At 45.7% G+C, this 18,526-nt stretch overlaps 3 protein-coding genes across 4 annotated transcripts in view; 2 read left to right on the forward strand and 1 right to left on the reverse strand.

Annotated features, from left to right (window-relative positions):
- Positions 1-18,526, reverse strand: part of LOC147623678 (uncharacterized) — a 119,786-nt gene that overhangs the window by 46,535 nt on the left and 54,725 nt on the right. The gene's annotated exons all lie outside the window — the stretch shown is intronic.
- LOC147623679 (uncharacterized) lies at positions 8,756-10,670 on the forward strand. The gene has a single exon (XM_086820264.1). It carries the CDS (start codon positions 8,831-8,833, stop codon positions 10,598-10,600), a length of 1,770 nt encoding a protein of 589 aa, XP_086676390.1. The 5' UTR covers positions 8,756-8,830; the 3' UTR covers positions 10,601-10,670.
- On the forward strand, positions 10,734-12,090 carry LOC147623680 (uncharacterized). 2 transcript variants are annotated; one of them, XM_086820268.1, is made up of 3 exons: positions 10,734-11,073; positions 11,167-11,328; positions 11,417-12,090. In XM_086820268.1, the coding sequence occupies exons 2-3, from the start codon at positions 11,284-11,286 to the stop codon at positions 11,870-11,872; spliced, it is 501 nt and encodes a 166-aa protein (XP_086676394.1). In that variant the 5' UTR covers positions 10,734-11,073; positions 11,167-11,283; the 3' UTR covers positions 11,873-12,090. The 2 variants fall into 2 exon arrangements, with proteins under 2 accessions (XP_086676394.1, XP_086676393.1); XM_086820267.1 differs by having other exon boundaries at positions 10,734-11,328.

Consider the following 18,526-nt stretch of genomic DNA (forward strand, 5'->3'; position numbering starts at 1 on the left):
CATCAAGATAAGTACTTTAAGTACGTTTACATTTTTTATTATTATTGTGTGTGTGTGTGTGTGTGTGTGTGTGTGTGTGTGTGTGTGTGTACATAAAATAAGGAATATCTAACATCCATACAAAAATAGCATGAAAGACAATGGTAATATTGAAATGAAAACTAATCTATTAACTACTGATCAATGACCACTGACTAAAATAATTAAAACATGGGCCAAATAAGTGTTGTGCCTTGAGCCTCATCTTTGGTACGAAGACCTTATCCGTACGAGGTACGGTACGTATGGAGTGGTACGGAAAGCACCGAAGGTACACATCGGATGAGTATGGGTACGAAATGCAACTGTGAACCCCAACCTCAACAGCTTCCGTGGTGGTGAGGTTAGCTCCCACACAGACCTACAAGGATGCCTCTAGTTCTTTTGCTCCTAGTTCCACAATTGGCGCCATTGTCAGTCGGGGACTCGAAGCTAAGCAAAAGAGCTCCCATGACCTAGAGTATAAACGCAATGAATTGCTCAAGACCTTTAGCTACATAGGTGACCATAGAGTCATTGTCTTGTTTGAAAGCGGAACCACGGAGGATGTGATTACGGAACAAGCTGCTTGGCGGACTCGTTTCCCATTGACTTCCGTATACACGCAATTAAGTGCTAAATTAGTCATCTAGGGCATAGGATTTGTGCCGGATTTCATGGTTAACCCTCTTGTAGAAGCAAACATAATCCCTAGAATTCGTTGCACACATTGACTAGACACAGCATACGTTTCGAATTTTCTGAATGTGTCCAAGGCTCCTATGTTAATCAAGTGTGACTCAAGGATACCTAACTTTCTTCTCATAAGCCACACGCAATCTAAACAAGAAATGCCAAAAGGCGCACATTGTGCGGTGATCTATGTTCAGACCACTTACACAGTTACCAGTGCTTCTGAGAAGCTGCATGACCGGTTCCAAAAGATTTTCCTTGGGGATAATCTCACTCCCAAGCTCCGCCGTCTGGCCCTGAGAATCACAGGATAGCTCTCCCCTGACCAGCAGCCTGGACATTTCCCAGTATGAAAGGGGTCTGGTGGACTCCAAGATGTCTAAATATTTGGAAAGTACAAGCTTTGGGAATGGGAGATTATCCTAGAATACAAAAGGACCACACTCCTAAAATTCAGCAGAGTGCTATTTTTGGCCCGACTCCGATGGAAATTCTGTTTGCATCATTACATCTCGAATTGAGCAGATACCAAGAGTTGGCAAAGTGCCTATGACAGAATGTCTACCAGTTGGGATATTTTTAGAGATAAAGTTTATGGAAAGACCCATCTCTTAGATTGGGACATGTGGCAAGAAAGTGGACCAAAGTGAGACAAGTAGCCTGACACTTGTTAGAAAATGGATCAAAGTGAGACAAGTGGCCTCACACTTGTCACTTCAGCTATTGTGTGGCTCTCCACTTGTCATTGTAGCCTTCTCTTGCCATTTTAGCTCATGGGAGGCCCAAATCTATAAATTGGAGCCCTCTCTCTTCATTAAGAGAGGCTCTCTTGCTGCACACTAGCCTCTACCGTTACAGGCTGCCCTAATGATGGCTACTCTCTTTCTCTCTCTCTTGAAGGCTGCCCATGAAGAATACCGGCTGTTGGGGACTGTTTTGGAGGCTTCCATCCCGAAGAAATACTGAAGGCAAGGGTATTTAATCATTTATTATGATTTCTAGCCATTGTACTTGTTGTACCAACCCTTGTACCGGCTGTACCAGCTTCTGTACTTGATGTACCGCCTATACCAGCCATTGTACTTGCTATACCAACCACTGTACCGACTGTACCAGCCATTGTACCTGCTGTACCGGCTGAATGGAGAGTTGTACTTGCTGTACCAGCTCTATTGCATGAAGACCCGTGGTTTTTTTGGGGAAGAATCAGTACCCACAGGGAGGTATATGGATTATATTATTGGCTCGGCATTTCTACAGCCTGTGTTCCGGCTTGGTTGCCTCGTGTTGGGCTGTGTTATGGCATTTGTATATGGATAATCCGGCATCTCCCATGGGGAGAGTAAGGCCCTCAAAGCTTGTACATGATATTATTCTCCTTGGGTAATAAATGAAGGCAATGAAGGTGTTAGGGTTAGGGTTTGGAGATGCTGCAAACAAGCGTGGAGAGCAACAGAGAGGGAGAACACAACTTCAGTATTATGCTTGATGAAAAGTGAAGTACAATAGCCACATAATAGTGACCCTAAAGATATGTGTTCACATGTCCGGCCATAAAATGTGCCGGGTGGACCAAAACACCTATAAACTGAATATAAGTGAAACTAGGCTAAACTAGGGGAAAAAACCTCCACTAACTGAAGTAAAAAGTACCCCAGTAATCTACTGATGATCACTAGCACTCCTCTGGGTGCATACACAGCATAAAACCCAACAAACCCCCCTGGAGTGGTATGTGATCACTGTACATCATCCACCAAAAGGAAACAAATTCAAAGCACTGCGGAATGCTTCAAATTTCGGACGTGGTAATGCCTTGGTGAAGATGTCTGCCACATTCTGATCTGTAGGACAGTAGATCAGACTGATATCTCCTGCCTGGAGTCTCTCCCGAACAAAATGATAGTGAATCTCAATGTGTTTCGTGCGAGCATGAAACACAGGATTCCTGGCCACAGCAATGGCACTCTGACTATCAGTATAGATAGGTGTAGGCTCCTCCACTGAAATATCCATATCAGTCATGAGACGACGTAGCCAAACACACTCAACAGTAGTAGTGTAGGCTGCTCTGTACTCTGCCTCACAAGACGAAGTGGCCACTGTGGTCTGTTTCTTGCTTAGCCAAGAAATGCATGAAGAGCCAAGAAAGAAACAATTTCCACTAGTGGAATGTCTGGTATCAAAATCACCAGCCCAATCTGAATCACTGTAAGCGTATAACTGCATGTCACCCCCCTCAGGATAAAGCAATCCAAGAGACAAGGTACCCTGCAAATAACGGAATACACGCTTCACAGCTTGCCAATGTGACAACCACGGGCTGTGCATGAATCTGCTCAACTGAGAGACTGCATACTGAATATCTGGCCTTGTATTACACAAGTAAATAAGGCACCCAACAGCCTGAGCATATGTAGTGGCATCAAAGGAAACACTGTCATCTTGTAGTGACAGTTTCATCCCAGGCTCCATAGGAGTACTAATAGGCTTGCAATCCTGAAATTTAAACTTCTCCAGAAGTTTAGCAACATAACGTGATTGCAACAACCCAATGCCTCTGTTATCCTGCACAAACTGTATGCCCAAATAGTAATGTACAAGCCCCAAGTCAGACATGTCAAATGTCTGTTGCAGTATCTCCTTAAAAGCTGCAATTTTGTCATCATTTGATCCCATGAGCAAGAGATCATCCACATAAAGACTGATGACCAACAGATCTGTCTCTTCTTTCTTTACATACAGAGTGGCTTTTGATGGACTGTTCACAAATCCCTGAGTGAGTAGAAAAGCATCTATTTTTGCATACCAAGCTCGTGGAGCTTGTTTCAAACCATACAAGGCCTTTTTCAGCCTGCATACTTTCCCCTCATGACCATGTTCTGCAAAACCCATGGGCTGAAATACATAAACTTCCTCCTCGAGGTCCCCATGTAGGAATGCTGTCTTTATGTCCAACTGGTGAACAACCCAACCACGATGTGCAGCCAATGCAATGACACACCTAAGTGTCGACATACGGGATGTAGGAGCAAATGTCTCGTCATAATCAATGCCCTTCTTTTGTGCATAGCCCTTTGCAACTAGACGGGCTTTGTACCTGTCAATGGATCCATCTGCATGTCTTTTCAACTTATAGACCCATTTAGTACCAATTGCTTTCTTGCCTTTGGGCAGATCAACCAAATCCCATGTTTGATTCCTTTTAATAGAATCAAGCTCATCCTGCATGGCTTTGTTCCAATGCACATTATCTCGTGCATCCACAAATGAATCAGGCTCATCATCATCCTGTAAACTGGCTGCCATAACCATATTCAAATCCATGATGTGTGCATGCTCATTGGTCCTTGTCTCCCTACGAGTACGACCAGCAAGAGGACCCTCTAAATGGCTGTCCTGTAATGTCCTCAAATACCATCTAGGTATGTGTCTGACCTGTGGTGCCTGCTGGCCCATATTTGGTTCAGCTTCTGGCTCATTTTGCTGCTGAATTTCTGCACCACCTACATCATTTGCTGGCTGTCCTGTACCCTCATTAGTTGGATCACCAACTGTGGAATGAAATTCCATAGGTAGTAGGCCTTCAAACACATCATTTTCAGCCTGATTTGCCTCATAACCAGCCATGGATATTTCTGATTTTTCATCAAAAATCACATCCCGACTAGTGAATATCTTCCTGGATAGTGGGTCATATAACCGGTAGCCCTTGCTCTCACGGCTATACCCAACAAAAATGCATTTTTTGGCTTTATCATCCAACTTCCTCCTCAACTCTTTGGGTATGTGTGCATATGCAAGACACCCAAAGATACGAAAATGCGATACAGTAGGCTTGCGGCCATGCCAAGCCTCAAAAGGAGTAATAGAAACCAATGCCTTTGTGGGACATCGATTCAAAATATGACAAGCACACATGACAGCTTCCACCCAAAAGATATGTGGTAGCCTTTTTGCCTTTAGCATACATCTGGCCATCTCCATGAGTGACCGATTCTTCCTTTCTGCAACCCCATTCTGCTGTGGAGTGTAAGGAGTAGTATACTGATGTTTTATACCTCTACTCCCAAGAAAGGAATTCAGCATATGTGACATATATTCCCCCCCTCGGTCAGAACGGAGAGTCTTGACCTTGCATCCTGACTCTGTCTCAGCAAGTGCTACAAAGGCCAAGAATGCATCATATACCTGTGATTTCTGTGTCAAAGGATAGACCCAGCATATACGAGAGAAGTCATCAATAAATGTTGCAAAATAGAAGCAACCACCTAATGACTTCGTCTGCATGGGACCACAAAGATCACTGTGTATAAGCTGCAACTTTGCAGTTGCTCTTAGAGCCTGATCACGTGGGAAGGAAAACCTGTGCATTTTTCCCAAAATACATCCTTCACAAATGTGATCTGGAGGCTTCTCCATGAGAGGTAGATCTGTAAACATGTTATGTCGCTGCATAAGCATAAGACTACCAAAATTTACATGCCCCATGCGAGCATGCCATAACTCCGCATCAACCATAGCTGGAGTAAGAGTGAATGCATTATAAGCAGACTGATCCACTGGCTGAAATGCATCCAACTGATAAAGTCCATGACATAATGTACCAGTAAGCATCAAGGTCAAGGCATTAGCTTTGTCTCTGACCATGCATTTATCATCATCAAAGTGGACTTGCATACCACAATGTGCTAAAGAAGAAATGGACAACAAATTCTTCTTTATCCCTGGTACATATAAGGCATCTGTAAGGCGGAGAATGGAGCCATCAATGGCTGTGAGCTGAATCTCCCCAATGCCACGAACTGGATATGAAGCATTGTTGGCACACTGAACAGTTTTGCCAACAGGGGCAGGGCCAACATGACTAAACAAATCCCTGCGAGATGTGATATGCTTTGAGGCACCACTATCAAAATACCAAGTACATGCATGCTCTGTCATACTGAGTGCCTGTGAAGACCAAGAGGCATCATAGCTGCATGTATAAAAACAGTAATCCCTGTCCTCAACAAAAGAAGCAGTCTCTGGAGGAGCTTTAGAAGCATCATTAACAGACATCCCAGCTTCCTTTGCCTTCTCTTTGGCAATCCTCTTCCTACATTCAGTGATGTAGTGACCTGGCTTCTTACAGTAATGACATTTGCCCTTCTTCTTGGGCTGTCCATCACCTTTCTTGGTATCCTGTGAAGAACCACCATCACTTGAATTTTGATTTGAACTCTTTGGCTGAGTTTTTCCTTTCCCCTTTTGACCTGTAGTAAATGCTTGTTCAGCATTTGTGTTCATATTCATATTCTTCCTCATTTGCTCCTCTTGTAGTAAGAGAGCAACAAGTTCTTGATACTTGAGGGGTTCAACAGCATTCCTCATGCTGAGGTTCAAAGAGGTATGAAAAGCCAAGTAAGATCTTGGCAAAGAGTGCAAGATGGTGGACACAAGCTGCGTCTCAGGAATAATCTCATCCACATTGATGAGTTGCTCTCTCAAATCCTACAGCTTGTTTAAGTGGCTAGACATATCATCTCCTTCATTCATTTTCTGATTTTCCAGCTCTCTTTTCAAAAATGAGATCCTAGCCTCATTACGAGGCAGCATACATCTGCTCCAAAGTCACCCATGCATTCTGTGAAGAGCCAGCTGAACGAATATGAGGTATAATGGACCTCTGTACTGACAATGCAATGAGTGACAAAGCTTGTGCATCCCTGGCATCCCATGTCTTTTGAGCATTAGTTCTTTGAACAGGCAATGGCTGTCCTGGAGCCTGTACCTGTTGTCCTCGTCCACGAGCACCCCCTTGGGGAGGAGTCTCTGGAGCCAATGGACCTGGACGTGGTTCATCACCACTAACAAAATCCCAAAGACCTTTTGCCACAAGCACATTTTTCAGCATAAAACTCCACAAGGAGTAGTTCGTGCCATCCAATTTGTCTTCCTTAGACAAATACGTGAATACATCACTTTGCTGTTGATTTGCCATTATGCCTACGCACAATGTTGTACCTGTTTATCAAAAAACCCAATAGCAAAAACCTTGAAAATAACTGTACTCCACTGAATACAGTTCACCCAAATATGCCTGCACTCTCAATCCTCTGAATGTGCAGCTCAATGCACCAATGACTGAGTAGAGCAGCAAATGGCGTACACAATGCCAAAATGCCCCAAAAATGCCCAAATTTACTGCACCCCAACTGTGCAAAAAAACTTGTATAGTTCTTTGCTAGAAAGTCTGCCTGTATTTGCCTGTAGATTTTCACAGAGAAAATAAAAATGCCCAATATTCAAAACTTGTAATGCTTACCACAGTGTGATGTTAGCAGGTACAAGTTGACTGCAATGCGAATGACTTGACTGTTGTACTGTGCAGGTACAGTTTACTTGTACGGAGCAGACTACAGCTTCTGACGGAGCACTGTACTAAACAGTGCGAACAGGTACTCTGCAGGTTTGGTAGTTGCAGTCGTATGCACATCAGGTACAGTCGAAGCACTGAAGCTTCAGTCGAATGTACAGAAGGTACAGTCGACTGGTACAGAAGCAGGTACGCAGTACTGAATGCTGCACGGCTTTCTGCGCAGGTTCGTACGGAGGACTGAAGGCGGCGCAGTCTAGGCAGGTAGGCGGCGCAGTCTGTGTACGGAGCAGCAGGTACAGTACCTGAAGGCGGCGCAGTCTGGGCAGGTACAGTACCTGAAGGCGACGCTGACTGTACGGAAGCACCTGTCTTGCTGCGCAGAGATGGAACATTACGGGCAGGCAGAGTTGTAAGGCGAACTTGTACGGACAAGTACTTATGTACAGGCTGGGCAGAAACTGAAGGCGACTATGTACTGCAATGGCAAGCCTTCAAAGCTCTGATACCAAATGAAGGCAATGAAGGTGTTAGGGTTAGGGTTTGGAGATGCTGCAAACAAGCGTGGAGAGCAACAGAGAGGGAGAACACAACTTCAGTATTATGCTTGATGAAAAGTGAAGTACAATAGCCACATAATAGTGACCCTAAAGATATGTGTTCACATGTCCGGCCATAAAATGTGCCGGGTGGACCAAAACACCTATAAACTGAATATAAGTGAAACTAGGCTAAACTGGGGGAAAAAACCTCCACTAACTGAAGTAAAAAGTGCCCCAGTAATCTACTGATGATCACTAGCACTCCTCTGGGTGCATACATAGCATAAAACCTAACAAAATACTCCAAGGGGGGGGGGTGTTGGCCCATTCCGGCCTCTATAAGGTGTCACATGTGCAAGATCCATTTTTAGCATTTGTGGATGTTTTGTTCAGCTTTTATGTTTTATGCAAAGTGATGATGGATGTGTTAAGGCTATGGCCATGTTTAAGTGTTTTAATATGCATTGATGGTATCAACAAGTGTGTCAAAGGCCCTGGTCCCCCGGGCGCCGCCGCGAGTTACATTGGTATCAGAGCATAGGCTTTCTTGGAAGCGGAGGCTTCCGAGTATGTGGTAAGAGTTATGGTATACAAGGATTATGGTATACAGGTCTATGGATTCCTGGACTTCTTTTCTAGGGATTTGGATCTATCCTCAGGTTTATGGATTATTCTTTTTGGCTCCCTTTATTTGGGATGCATTGGACTTATGAAACTCATTGTTCACATACCCTGTGTAGTGTTCTCTTGTCCTACATGCTTTCTTGAAGATTGTTTCTACCATGTGTGGGTGGAACAATACAGAGCAGATGGAAGGGAACATGGGCACTTCAGAGGGTAGTGTCGACACAACATACCGTGTGTAGTGTTCTCTTGTCCTACGTGCTCTCTTGAAGATTGTTCCTACCATATCCAGGTGGAACAATAGAGAGCACATGGAAGCGAACATAGTGTGAGTTAGTGGCCGAAATGCCTACCAGGGTTGCATCCGTACGTACGTACGGATCGATCCGTACCGTACGGAACGTGCTGTACGGATCCATCCGTACGTTTATTTTTTAAAAAAACCCCCCTTTTTGACCTTCAACGTGCGATTTTGGCCTTGTTTTGGAATTTCGCTTGTTTCGCCTACAGTGCTCTGTTTCGCTCCGTCTCTGCACACTGTGCACATTGCAACCAGGTAATTCACACGCTCTCTCGCTCATGGCCTTGGTCCCTCATGATGCATCTCTGTCTCGTACTGTACTCTCTCTCTCTCTCTCTCTCTCTCTCTCTCTCTCTCTCTCTCTCTCTCTCTCTCTCTCTCTCTCTCTCTCTGCCAATGTACTACATGATTAATCTCGTCTCTCTCTCACTCCCTCCCGAGTCCGGGGTCCCTCTCTCTCTCTCTCTCTCTTTCCTCCTTTGGAGTATGCTCTACGCTCTCCCTCTCTCTCTCTCTCTCTTTCTTCCTTTGGAGTATGTACTCTGCTCTAAGCTCTCTCTCTCTCTCTTTGTTTGTGTCACAGAGCTTCCAGGATCCAATATGCCGAAGCCATGCAACCCCTACTGGCAGGAGCACACGAATGTCATCCGTGTTATTAATACGCCGACCCAAGCTGGTTCTGGCACGCGTAGATGGCAGTGCAAGTATTGCAACTTTGAGCTCACGAGCACAATTTCTCGTGTCGTGATACACTTGACAGGTATTGGCACCACCGGCAATTGTGGTGGGTGCAAGCAGGTGCCGCAGGATATCAGAGACAAGCTCATTGCTGAGAATTCATCAACAGCAAAGGGTTCAAAGAAGGTAAGGGGCAGCCAGCACACTCAAGATGCACTTCATGATGCGCTTGTGGGGGAGATGGGTGATTCTTCCACACAGGATAGCCAGTCTACAGGGGGCAGAAAGAGGGCCCGTGTCATGCAGGAGGGTGATGAGGATGATGATGCACATGTGCTGAGACAGAGTACTTTGCCTTCACGTGTGTCATCTCTTTCGTGGGTGAAAGAGAGACAAAAAGTGGCTGAGATGGAGATTGCTTGCACTCTTGTGGAGTGCAACATCTCCTTCAATGTACTGAGGACTGATCAATGGAAGAGAATGGTGAGGGCCATAGCAGAGGTTGGCCACACAGACTCGTGGTCCGGGGTGGAGTATAACAAAATGCGTACCACGATGCTTGAAGAGCAGAAAGCCTTGATAGACAAGGCATTGGTACCTGTCAAGGCAGGATGGCAGTCTTTTGGGTGCACCATCATATCTGATGGCTGGAGTGATATGCGTAGACGACACATTATCAATATTTTGGTGTCCTCATGTCTTGGCACATACTTCTTGCGGGCTGTGGATGCAGGAAAGGCAGGAGAATCCATCAGTGCTGAGTTTATTTATCACCACATCAGACAGGCAATTTTGGATGTTGGGCCAGAGAATGTGGTCCAAGTGGTGACAGACAATGCTTCAAATTGCAAGCGTATGGGTGAATTGGTCGAGGCAGAGTTTCCTCGCATTGCTTGGACTCCTTGTGCTGCACATTGCTTGGACCTGCTGATGGAGGATATTGGAAAGTTGCCATGGGTGCAACCTAATGTTGCAGATGCCATGAAGATTACTACATTTTTCCAAAAAAAACATCAGGCTTTGGCCATCTTCAGGAGCCATAGTGCACTTGATATGGTGCGACCCTCGAAGACCAGGTTTTCTTATATGTTCTTGGTCTTGCAGAGGCTTTTTAGATTGCGGGACCCACTACTACAGACTGTGGTGGACCCGAAATGGAGGTTTATGCACCATGCACAGACAAAGGCCACTAGATACATTCAGCGGACAGTGCTTGACGAGGCCTTTTGGACAGAGGTACAGAGCTTGACGGTGGCATTGCAGCCTATCCATGTCCTCCTCCGAATCACAGATATGGAGGGCTCTACTCTTGGACTGGTCTATCATCTCTTCATTGAGATGAAGCGCCATATTGCCACCTGTACGACATTGACGGAGTCTCAGTGAGTGTACACTTGGATATTGTTCTTGGTTGATTATATTAATATTAAATAATATGCACATTGCAACAATGAACAATATGTTTAAAGTTATATTATATAATGACTGTTGGAATGTTGGCTTCTCAATTTGTAGCCGTGGTGACATCCTGGCTATTGTAGAGCGGCGATGGACATTTATGAGCCGTCCCATTCATGGGATGGCTGCATTGCTTCATCCCTTCTACAAGAAGCCAGAGATGTTTAGTGAGAGCACTCTGCTCACGCAGAAAGACCAGTACATCAACATAATGTACGACGAGGATGAGCAACTTGAGGTTGATGCAGAGATGGTGAGTTTTATGAACAATCTAGGACCATCCTTTGCTAGAGCGGTGGTTTTGAGAGAGGAGGCGACGAAATTTCCTCACGTGGTGGCAGAGCTATGGAAGACAAGATCTTCCAAAGCTGACTCATCTTGCTCTCCGAATCCTCTCGCAGGTACTCTTGACTCTTTCACAATTGCATCCATCTTTAAAGTTTGATTCATTAAGGGTTTTGACTCCGAAATCGTATCGTGATTCGTGATCGTAGGATTGTTCTGCTGGTGCTTGTGAGCGCAATTGGAGTGCCTACTCCTTGGTTCACACGAAGATCCGCAATCGACTTAGTACCGCTCAGCTGGAGCGATTAGTGTATTGCCGAGCTAACATGAAGCTCGTGCGAGATTATCATGCTTTGGGAGCACCCAAGCAGGTATATTTAACTGTCGTACGTCTTTTGACACATTTCAATATAAGTCATTTCTTGTGGTTCTGACTTGTCGGATTTTGCTTTTCCACAGGCAGATCCGACCCATGTGAAGATGGTGCCAACCTCTACTGAGGGCGACGTGGAGCAGCGTGTCAGAGACGAGCAGGCAGATATTATACGACTGCTTCATAGAGAGTTGGAGAGCATCGATCGTCGTGTCACAAGGTCACGCGCACGAGCTTTGGCGATACCTTTGCGTGAGGAGGCTGCAGATTCAGAGAGCGCTAGACGGAGGAGCATTCGTCGGGGGAAGCTGCCTGTTCGTACGCAGCGGACTCGGGCAAATGAGGCTGTCACTCTCATTCATACTCACAGTGAGCCAGGAGATGATGATGTAGCACATGGATCTCATGATACATCTTTCACATCATCACATGTGCCCGTGATGGCAGAGCCTGAGTATGACGACGAGGGCAATGTCTTGACAGATGGGGACTTGCTCTCTTCTGGTGCATCGTCATCATCATCATCTGATGAGGAGTTTTGACTCTTAGATCATGTTTCATTGTGGAGTCTAGACTCTGGACTAGCCCTTATGGGCCTTTTGAGGACATTTCTATGATGTAGTGTTGCAGCTTGCTATGTAGTATGTGCATTGTATTCAGTTTGTTTTGATGCATTTGCAGCCTTTTGACATGGATGAGAGTCGAGACTTTTGTTGTGTGAACACTGATTCATCAGTTTATATAGAGCTAACTTCTAAGAGTGGTGATTGGTGATTGAAGATTGATCTCTGTCATCTGATTGAAAAATGGTTTTGGTATCTGATGTTTGATTTCTGAAGTAACAAGTTTTACAACATGCGGCAACAAGGGTTTTGTGATTACTAATCAAATGCGTATTAGCAAAGACCTTATTAGATTGTCTTGTAGGTCTCTCTCACAATTTAAAATGTATTTGGATCTTTTTATGTTTATTTTGATATGAAATGCCATATAGATTGATATTTTTTACAATGGTATGTATTTTTACGTACACAAAAATTTTATCTGTACGGAACAACGTACAAATACGTACCGTACATTACGTACAGTACGTACACATCAACCTTGATGCCTACAAACTATTGGTGGCCGAAATGCCTATAAACTATGTGTAGCAGAAATGCTTATGGAACACCACGCCATCTATGCCTGCGAGTGATTGTTTTATCTTGCTACTTGAGCCCACCTCTCATCCAAGGTGTGTGGTCAGAATACCAACACGGAGTGCAAGTGGTAAAGTGGACATGACGCCTGGTTGGCACGGGACTTATGTCTATGCCAAGGGTCATGTGGACCGATGCCTTGTTGGCAGGAGACTGATTTGTCTCGCCGATTTACTTGGGACATGGATTATGATATCTGGACTTATGGGACTGTTTTGTCTCGCCCGTTTATTTGGAACATGGATTTATTTATCTTTATGCCATATTAGAATTACTATCTCCCCATACAGAGGCCAAGAGGTTCATTGTTCATCTCACCATGCATGTGGATCCATGTTGGGATTGTGAGAGGGCAATTCAATGAACACTCCACCGTGGATTCGTGTTGCGATTGTGGAGTGAATGCTTCATTGTTTCCACACCATGCTTGTTGATCAGAGTTGGGATTGTATGGGAGAACATGGGAACTATTGGGATTGGGAGAAAGGATTGCCAGAACTATGGAGAACCAGCTTTTCTATCACCATGGTTTGTGCTCTTGAATGGCACCAGTTTAAGTGCATAGCACATGTTTCTGTGCGAGACACTAGTTTCTTGTGCATGGCACTTATTTAAGTGTCTTAGCACCTGGTTGGTGATTTTCATTGGCATATGATTATCTCATTGATATTGGTGATTGAGACACAATTGGCTCTTGTGCCTGTGTCTAGCATATCTTCCATGGAATTCTCGCCCATTTATTTTGGGACATGATTTTGATATTGGTATTATGGAGACTTATTTAGTCTCACCCATTTCTTTGGGACATGGATTCTTCAGTTATATTGGATTTCTGAGATTGTCTTGTCTCGCCCACTTGATGGGACATGATTATATCTTGGATATATGGCTTCAAGCTTAAAGTTGCGGACAGCTTCTAAGAAGCTCGGAAGGATGTCACCACCCTAGACAATTCCCAGTATGAAAGGGGTCTGGTGGACTCCAAGATGTCTAAATATTTGGAAAGTACAAGCTTTGGGAATGGGGGATTATCTTAGAATACAAAAGGACCACACTCCTAAAATTTAGGAGAGTTGCTATTTTTGGCCCGACTCCGATGGAAATTCTGTTTGCGTCATTACATCTAGAATTGAGGAGATACCAAGAGTTGGCAAAGTGCCTATGACAGAATATCTACCAGTTGGGATATTTTTAGATATAAAAGTTTATGGAAGGACCCATCTCTTAGATTGGGACATGTGGCAAGAAAGTGGACCAAAGTGAGACAAGTGGCCTCACACTTGTTAGAAAATGGATCAAAGTGAGACAAGTGGCCTGACACTTGTTAGAAAATGGATCAAAGTGAGACAAGTGGCCTCACACTTGTCGCTTCAGCTATTGTGTGGCTCTCCACTTGTCATTGTAGCCTTCTCTTGCCATTTTAGCTCATGGGAGGCCCAAATCTATAAATTGGAGCCCTCTCTCTTCATTAAGAGAGGCTCTCTTGCTGCACACTAGCCTCTACCACCGTTACAGGCTGCCCTAATGATGGCTACTCTCTTTCTCTCTCTCTTGAAGGCTGCCCATGAAGAATACCGGCTGTTGGGGACTGTTTTGGAGGCTTCCATCGCGAAGAAATACTGAAGGCAAGGGTATTTAATCATTTATTATGATTTCTAGCCATTGTACTTGTTGTACCAATCCTTGTACCGATTGTACCAGCTTCTGTACTTGCTGTACCACCCATTGTACCGGCTGTACCACTGTACCAGCCATTGTACCGACTGTACCAGACATTGTACCTGCTATACCGGCTGAATGGAGAATTGTACTTGCTGTAACAGCTATATTGCATGAAGACCCGTGGTTTTTTTGGGGAAGAATCAGTACCCACAGGGAGGTATATGGATTATATTATTGGCTCGGCATTTCTACAGCCTGTGTTCCGGCTTGGTTGCCTCGTGTTGGGCTGTGTTATGGCATTTGTATATGGATAATCCGGCATCTCCCGTGGGGAGAGTAAGGCCCTCAAAGCTTGTACATGATATTATTCTCCTTGGGTAATAAAATACTCCAAGGGGGGGGGGGGGGGGGGCGGCCCATTCCGGCCTCTATGTGGTGTCACATGTGCAAGATCCATTTTCAGCATTTGTGGATGTTTTGTCCACTTTTTATGTTTTATGCAAAGTGATGATGGATGTGTTAAGGCTATGGCCATGTTTAAGTGTTTTAATATGCATCGATGGTATCAACAAGTGTGTCAAAGGCCCTAGTCCCCCGGGCGCCGCCGCGAGTTACACTCCCCCCACGCTCAAAACCATCGAGCAATCGCCTAATCAAGGCTATGGAATCGGAGTTGAACCACCAACTCCAAGCAAGTTTCATGCGGTCTAGTGTGTCTCCATCTACAGCATTGACCCTTTTCATTAAGAAAAAGGATGGATCTTCTAGACTTTGTGTGGACTTTTGCTATGAATAAGCTCACAGTGGAGAGCAAGTACTTGATGCCTTGGATTGATTATATCTTAGAGAGGTTGAATGGAGCCAAGGTGTTTTCGAAGCTTGACCTGAAAACAGGATGCCATCAGGTACTAATTGTCAATCCAAGATGTACCTTCCATGGAAGGCCAATCCAATGGCCAATGCATTGCGCCAGAAAGGAACAGTTCTCTATATCCAATCCACACAAATGGATCTCATTGTTACAGGACTAAATGAGATGAAACACAAGTACACAGATTCCAACGAATTTAGTACTCAATGGGAACAAGCATTGGACGCCACTAGGATATGCCTTTTCTTGATACAGGATGGTTGGCTTTTCTACAAAAGTCAACTCTGTCTCTTGAACCAATATTCTCTATGATGCCCACGACGCTATCATTGGCGGTCATAAGGGCGGGAACCCATTGTTGGAAAAGATAGAGAAGCAATTCAATATATATACCTAGATGAATCCAGGAGTCTTAGTGATGTGAACGGTTATTAAGTCTTAGAGAAGCAATTCAATGTTGGAATAATCGGAGGCTTAGCGGTATGAACGGTTATTAAGTCTAGGTGTGAACACATTTGGTGTGAACCACCTCTTATTAAGAGATTAAACATAAGGGCACCCTATGCCTATAAAAGCAAGGCATTGGGTTGTATTTCATTCTTGCCATCATAATCAGTATCACTTGAGTTCTTGGACTCACGCTACGTACTCGTGGTCTGCGCACCCTTGCTGTGCTGTGCCTGGCGCTGCTCTTCATACCCACCCTGCCCGAGCTGCCCTGCTTACAGTACGCACCCATGCTGTACTGCGCTCCTGTGCTCGCGCTGTGCTTGCGCTGCCAGAAATACTCTCTCCATCGCACCTGTTCGCCATCTCCCGTGTTCGCCTGCATTTGCCCCTTCTCTGTGTGCAGCCCCTCTCTCTCTCTCTCTCTCTCTCTCTCTCTCTCTCTCTCTCTCTCTCTCTAGAGGTACACTGATTGATCGGGCTATAGAGCTGGGGCGGTCCAGGCGCCCCAAGATGAGAGGCCCATCTCGACACCGGCGGAGACTACAACAGAGGATCAGGACCATACTAGCACGGCATGGGAGACGTCCAGTCAGAGTACTCACCATGGAGGACATTGAGGATATCCGCCATCGACCGATGAGAGACATCTTTGGATAGTGATGTGTATGATGCTTACCTTTGTTGCTAGAGTTTCCCTCCCAGATGTTATCCATTAGGAGCTCCTAGTACCATACTTTTCCTCTCAGTTATTTCAGTTTCAGTTAGTTGTTTTTAGCTTTTCTTACACAGACATTGTATCAGATCCACCAATTGTTGTAACCTTTTTGGTCTCATAGGTCATTTTGGCCTTTTGAAGACGTTAATATATCATTTCATTTTCTCTCTCTCTTGCACCCCGCCCGTCTCCCTGTCCGCTTCCTCACGCCTGTGCACTAGTCCGTTTGCCCACCCACCCACCCACCCTTCCTTCCTTCCTTCCTTCCTTCCTCAGGCCCCCAAGGCAGCAACATAACTCTCTCTCTCTCTCTCTCTCTCTCTCTCTCTCTCTCTCTCTCTCTCGCACACTACTCCATGTCTGTGGGAAGCACTGCATAGTAATCTCGAGGAATGGCTCCGAGTCTCCAAGAGAAGCTCGAGGCCCTCGAGATGGCAATGAAGGCACTAATCAAGGAGAACAAGAAGACATCCAATTCCAACCTCAATGAGGTGGAGAACAAATTACACCGGCACATCATGGCCCTCGAAGCACGGGTCACGGACCTTGAACAAGAGAACACAGCACTCAAGGGGGAGGTGAGTGCATTGAAAGTGGAACTGGTAGCCGTCAAGAACACCGAGAAGGAAGAAGGGGAGATCAATGACAACACTCTCACGGCCATCAAAGAAGAGATCTCCAAGGAGATCACAAAGGACATGGAGGGAAAACTCGAAGCCAAGCAGTCAAGATGGGTTGAAGTGGTGAAGAAGAACATCCGTAAAGAAGTGAGGGAGGAGACACAAAGGGAAGAACACCAAATCATTCACACCACCATTGAGGAGGAGAAGATGAGGCATGCCCGCCGCCTCAACATTCGAGTCACAGGTATAGCCAAAACACCCGACTCCACTCCCGAGAAAGATGGACAGCTTCTATGCATGAAGCTCGGCTACAGGGAAGAGGACCCTCTCCCCTTCACCAAAACATGGAGAGCCGGGAAAGACTCAACACGCAACCAAGCCCTCATCCTAAGTTTGCAGGAGAGATGGAGAGGGTCACCTTTATGAGGAAGAGGGTTATTCTACGAGGATTACAGGGAGATCCCATCTATTTAGATGACGACCTTACAAGGATGCAGATAGAACACAGGAAAACATGCATGCCAAGAGTCCTACAAGCCCGGAAAGAGGGCAAGAGGGCATTCTATCACGATGGCCGTGTCATCATCGATGGCAAGGCCACAGATTAGCGCCAGGCGGCCTATGGGACATCGGTTATGGAGGATCCAGATTCATAGATACACATAGCAGTTTGGAACTACAATGGAGCACTTTGGACACATCCTGGGAGGATGGAGGAGGTCATGGAGGGACGGGACATCATACTACTTACAAAGACGCACCAGAGCCCAGAGAGGGGGCTACCCAAAGTAGAGGGCTATCAGTGGGAGTTTACATACAGGGGGACCACACGACAGAGCACATCGAGAGGATCTGGAGGTATAGCGGTACTCTTCAAGCGAGAGCTACAGGAGTGCCTACAGGTGGTAGCACGTGACCAGGAGGCTAGATACGAGGATCGAGATATGCCATGACAGCAGAGGAGGAGACTAGAGGGGAGGAGGAGGACACAGGACCATTGGGAGAGTCACCATATGCAGCCCTTTCAGATGAGATCATACACTACTCCAACCTGGGGGAAGTCCTCCTTATGGGGGACTTCAATGCACGGACCCAGAGCCAACAGTGTGACATTTATGATTTCGAGCACCCCGAGGTGATGCACACACGGTGGAGGACACGGGAGCTTGCAGGGTGTCAGAGGACATGTGGCCGGATAACACCAGATATGGTCATCACTTACTTGAGCTGGGAGCGCGACACCATCTCGTTATTTATAACAGGATGAGACGATGGCAGGATTCAGGAGCACTGACATGCTTTCCACGATCAAGGGGGGGTAGCATAGTGGACTACATCATGGGGTCTATGGAGACCACAAAAGCAGTGACATCTTTCACCATCCCCCCCTGTCCTATTGGTGCGGATCACACGTACCTCTTACTGTCACTGGCGCGCTCCACACCAGCACCCACATAGCCCACACAAGCATCGCATACAACTTTCTACTTCTCCCATGACTTGGTAGACATATATAAGCATCGTGTATATGACGGGATATTCCAGATGGATCCCCTGTCACCTCTAGACACACTCACCACCCAGCTGTCATCTCTACTACATACGGCCGCCACCCGCAGCTTCCCCCATCCTACACACATTGCACACACAGATAGATCTGGGAGCATGCCCCA

This window comes from Cibotium barometz, chromosome 26 (assembly GCF_041138505.1).
Source record: "Cibotium barometz isolate CiBa-2024 chromosome 26, ASM4113850v1, whole genome shotgun sequence".
Taxonomy (NCBI): Eukaryota; Viridiplantae; Streptophyta; class Polypodiopsida; order Cyatheales; family Cibotiaceae; genus Cibotium; species Cibotium barometz.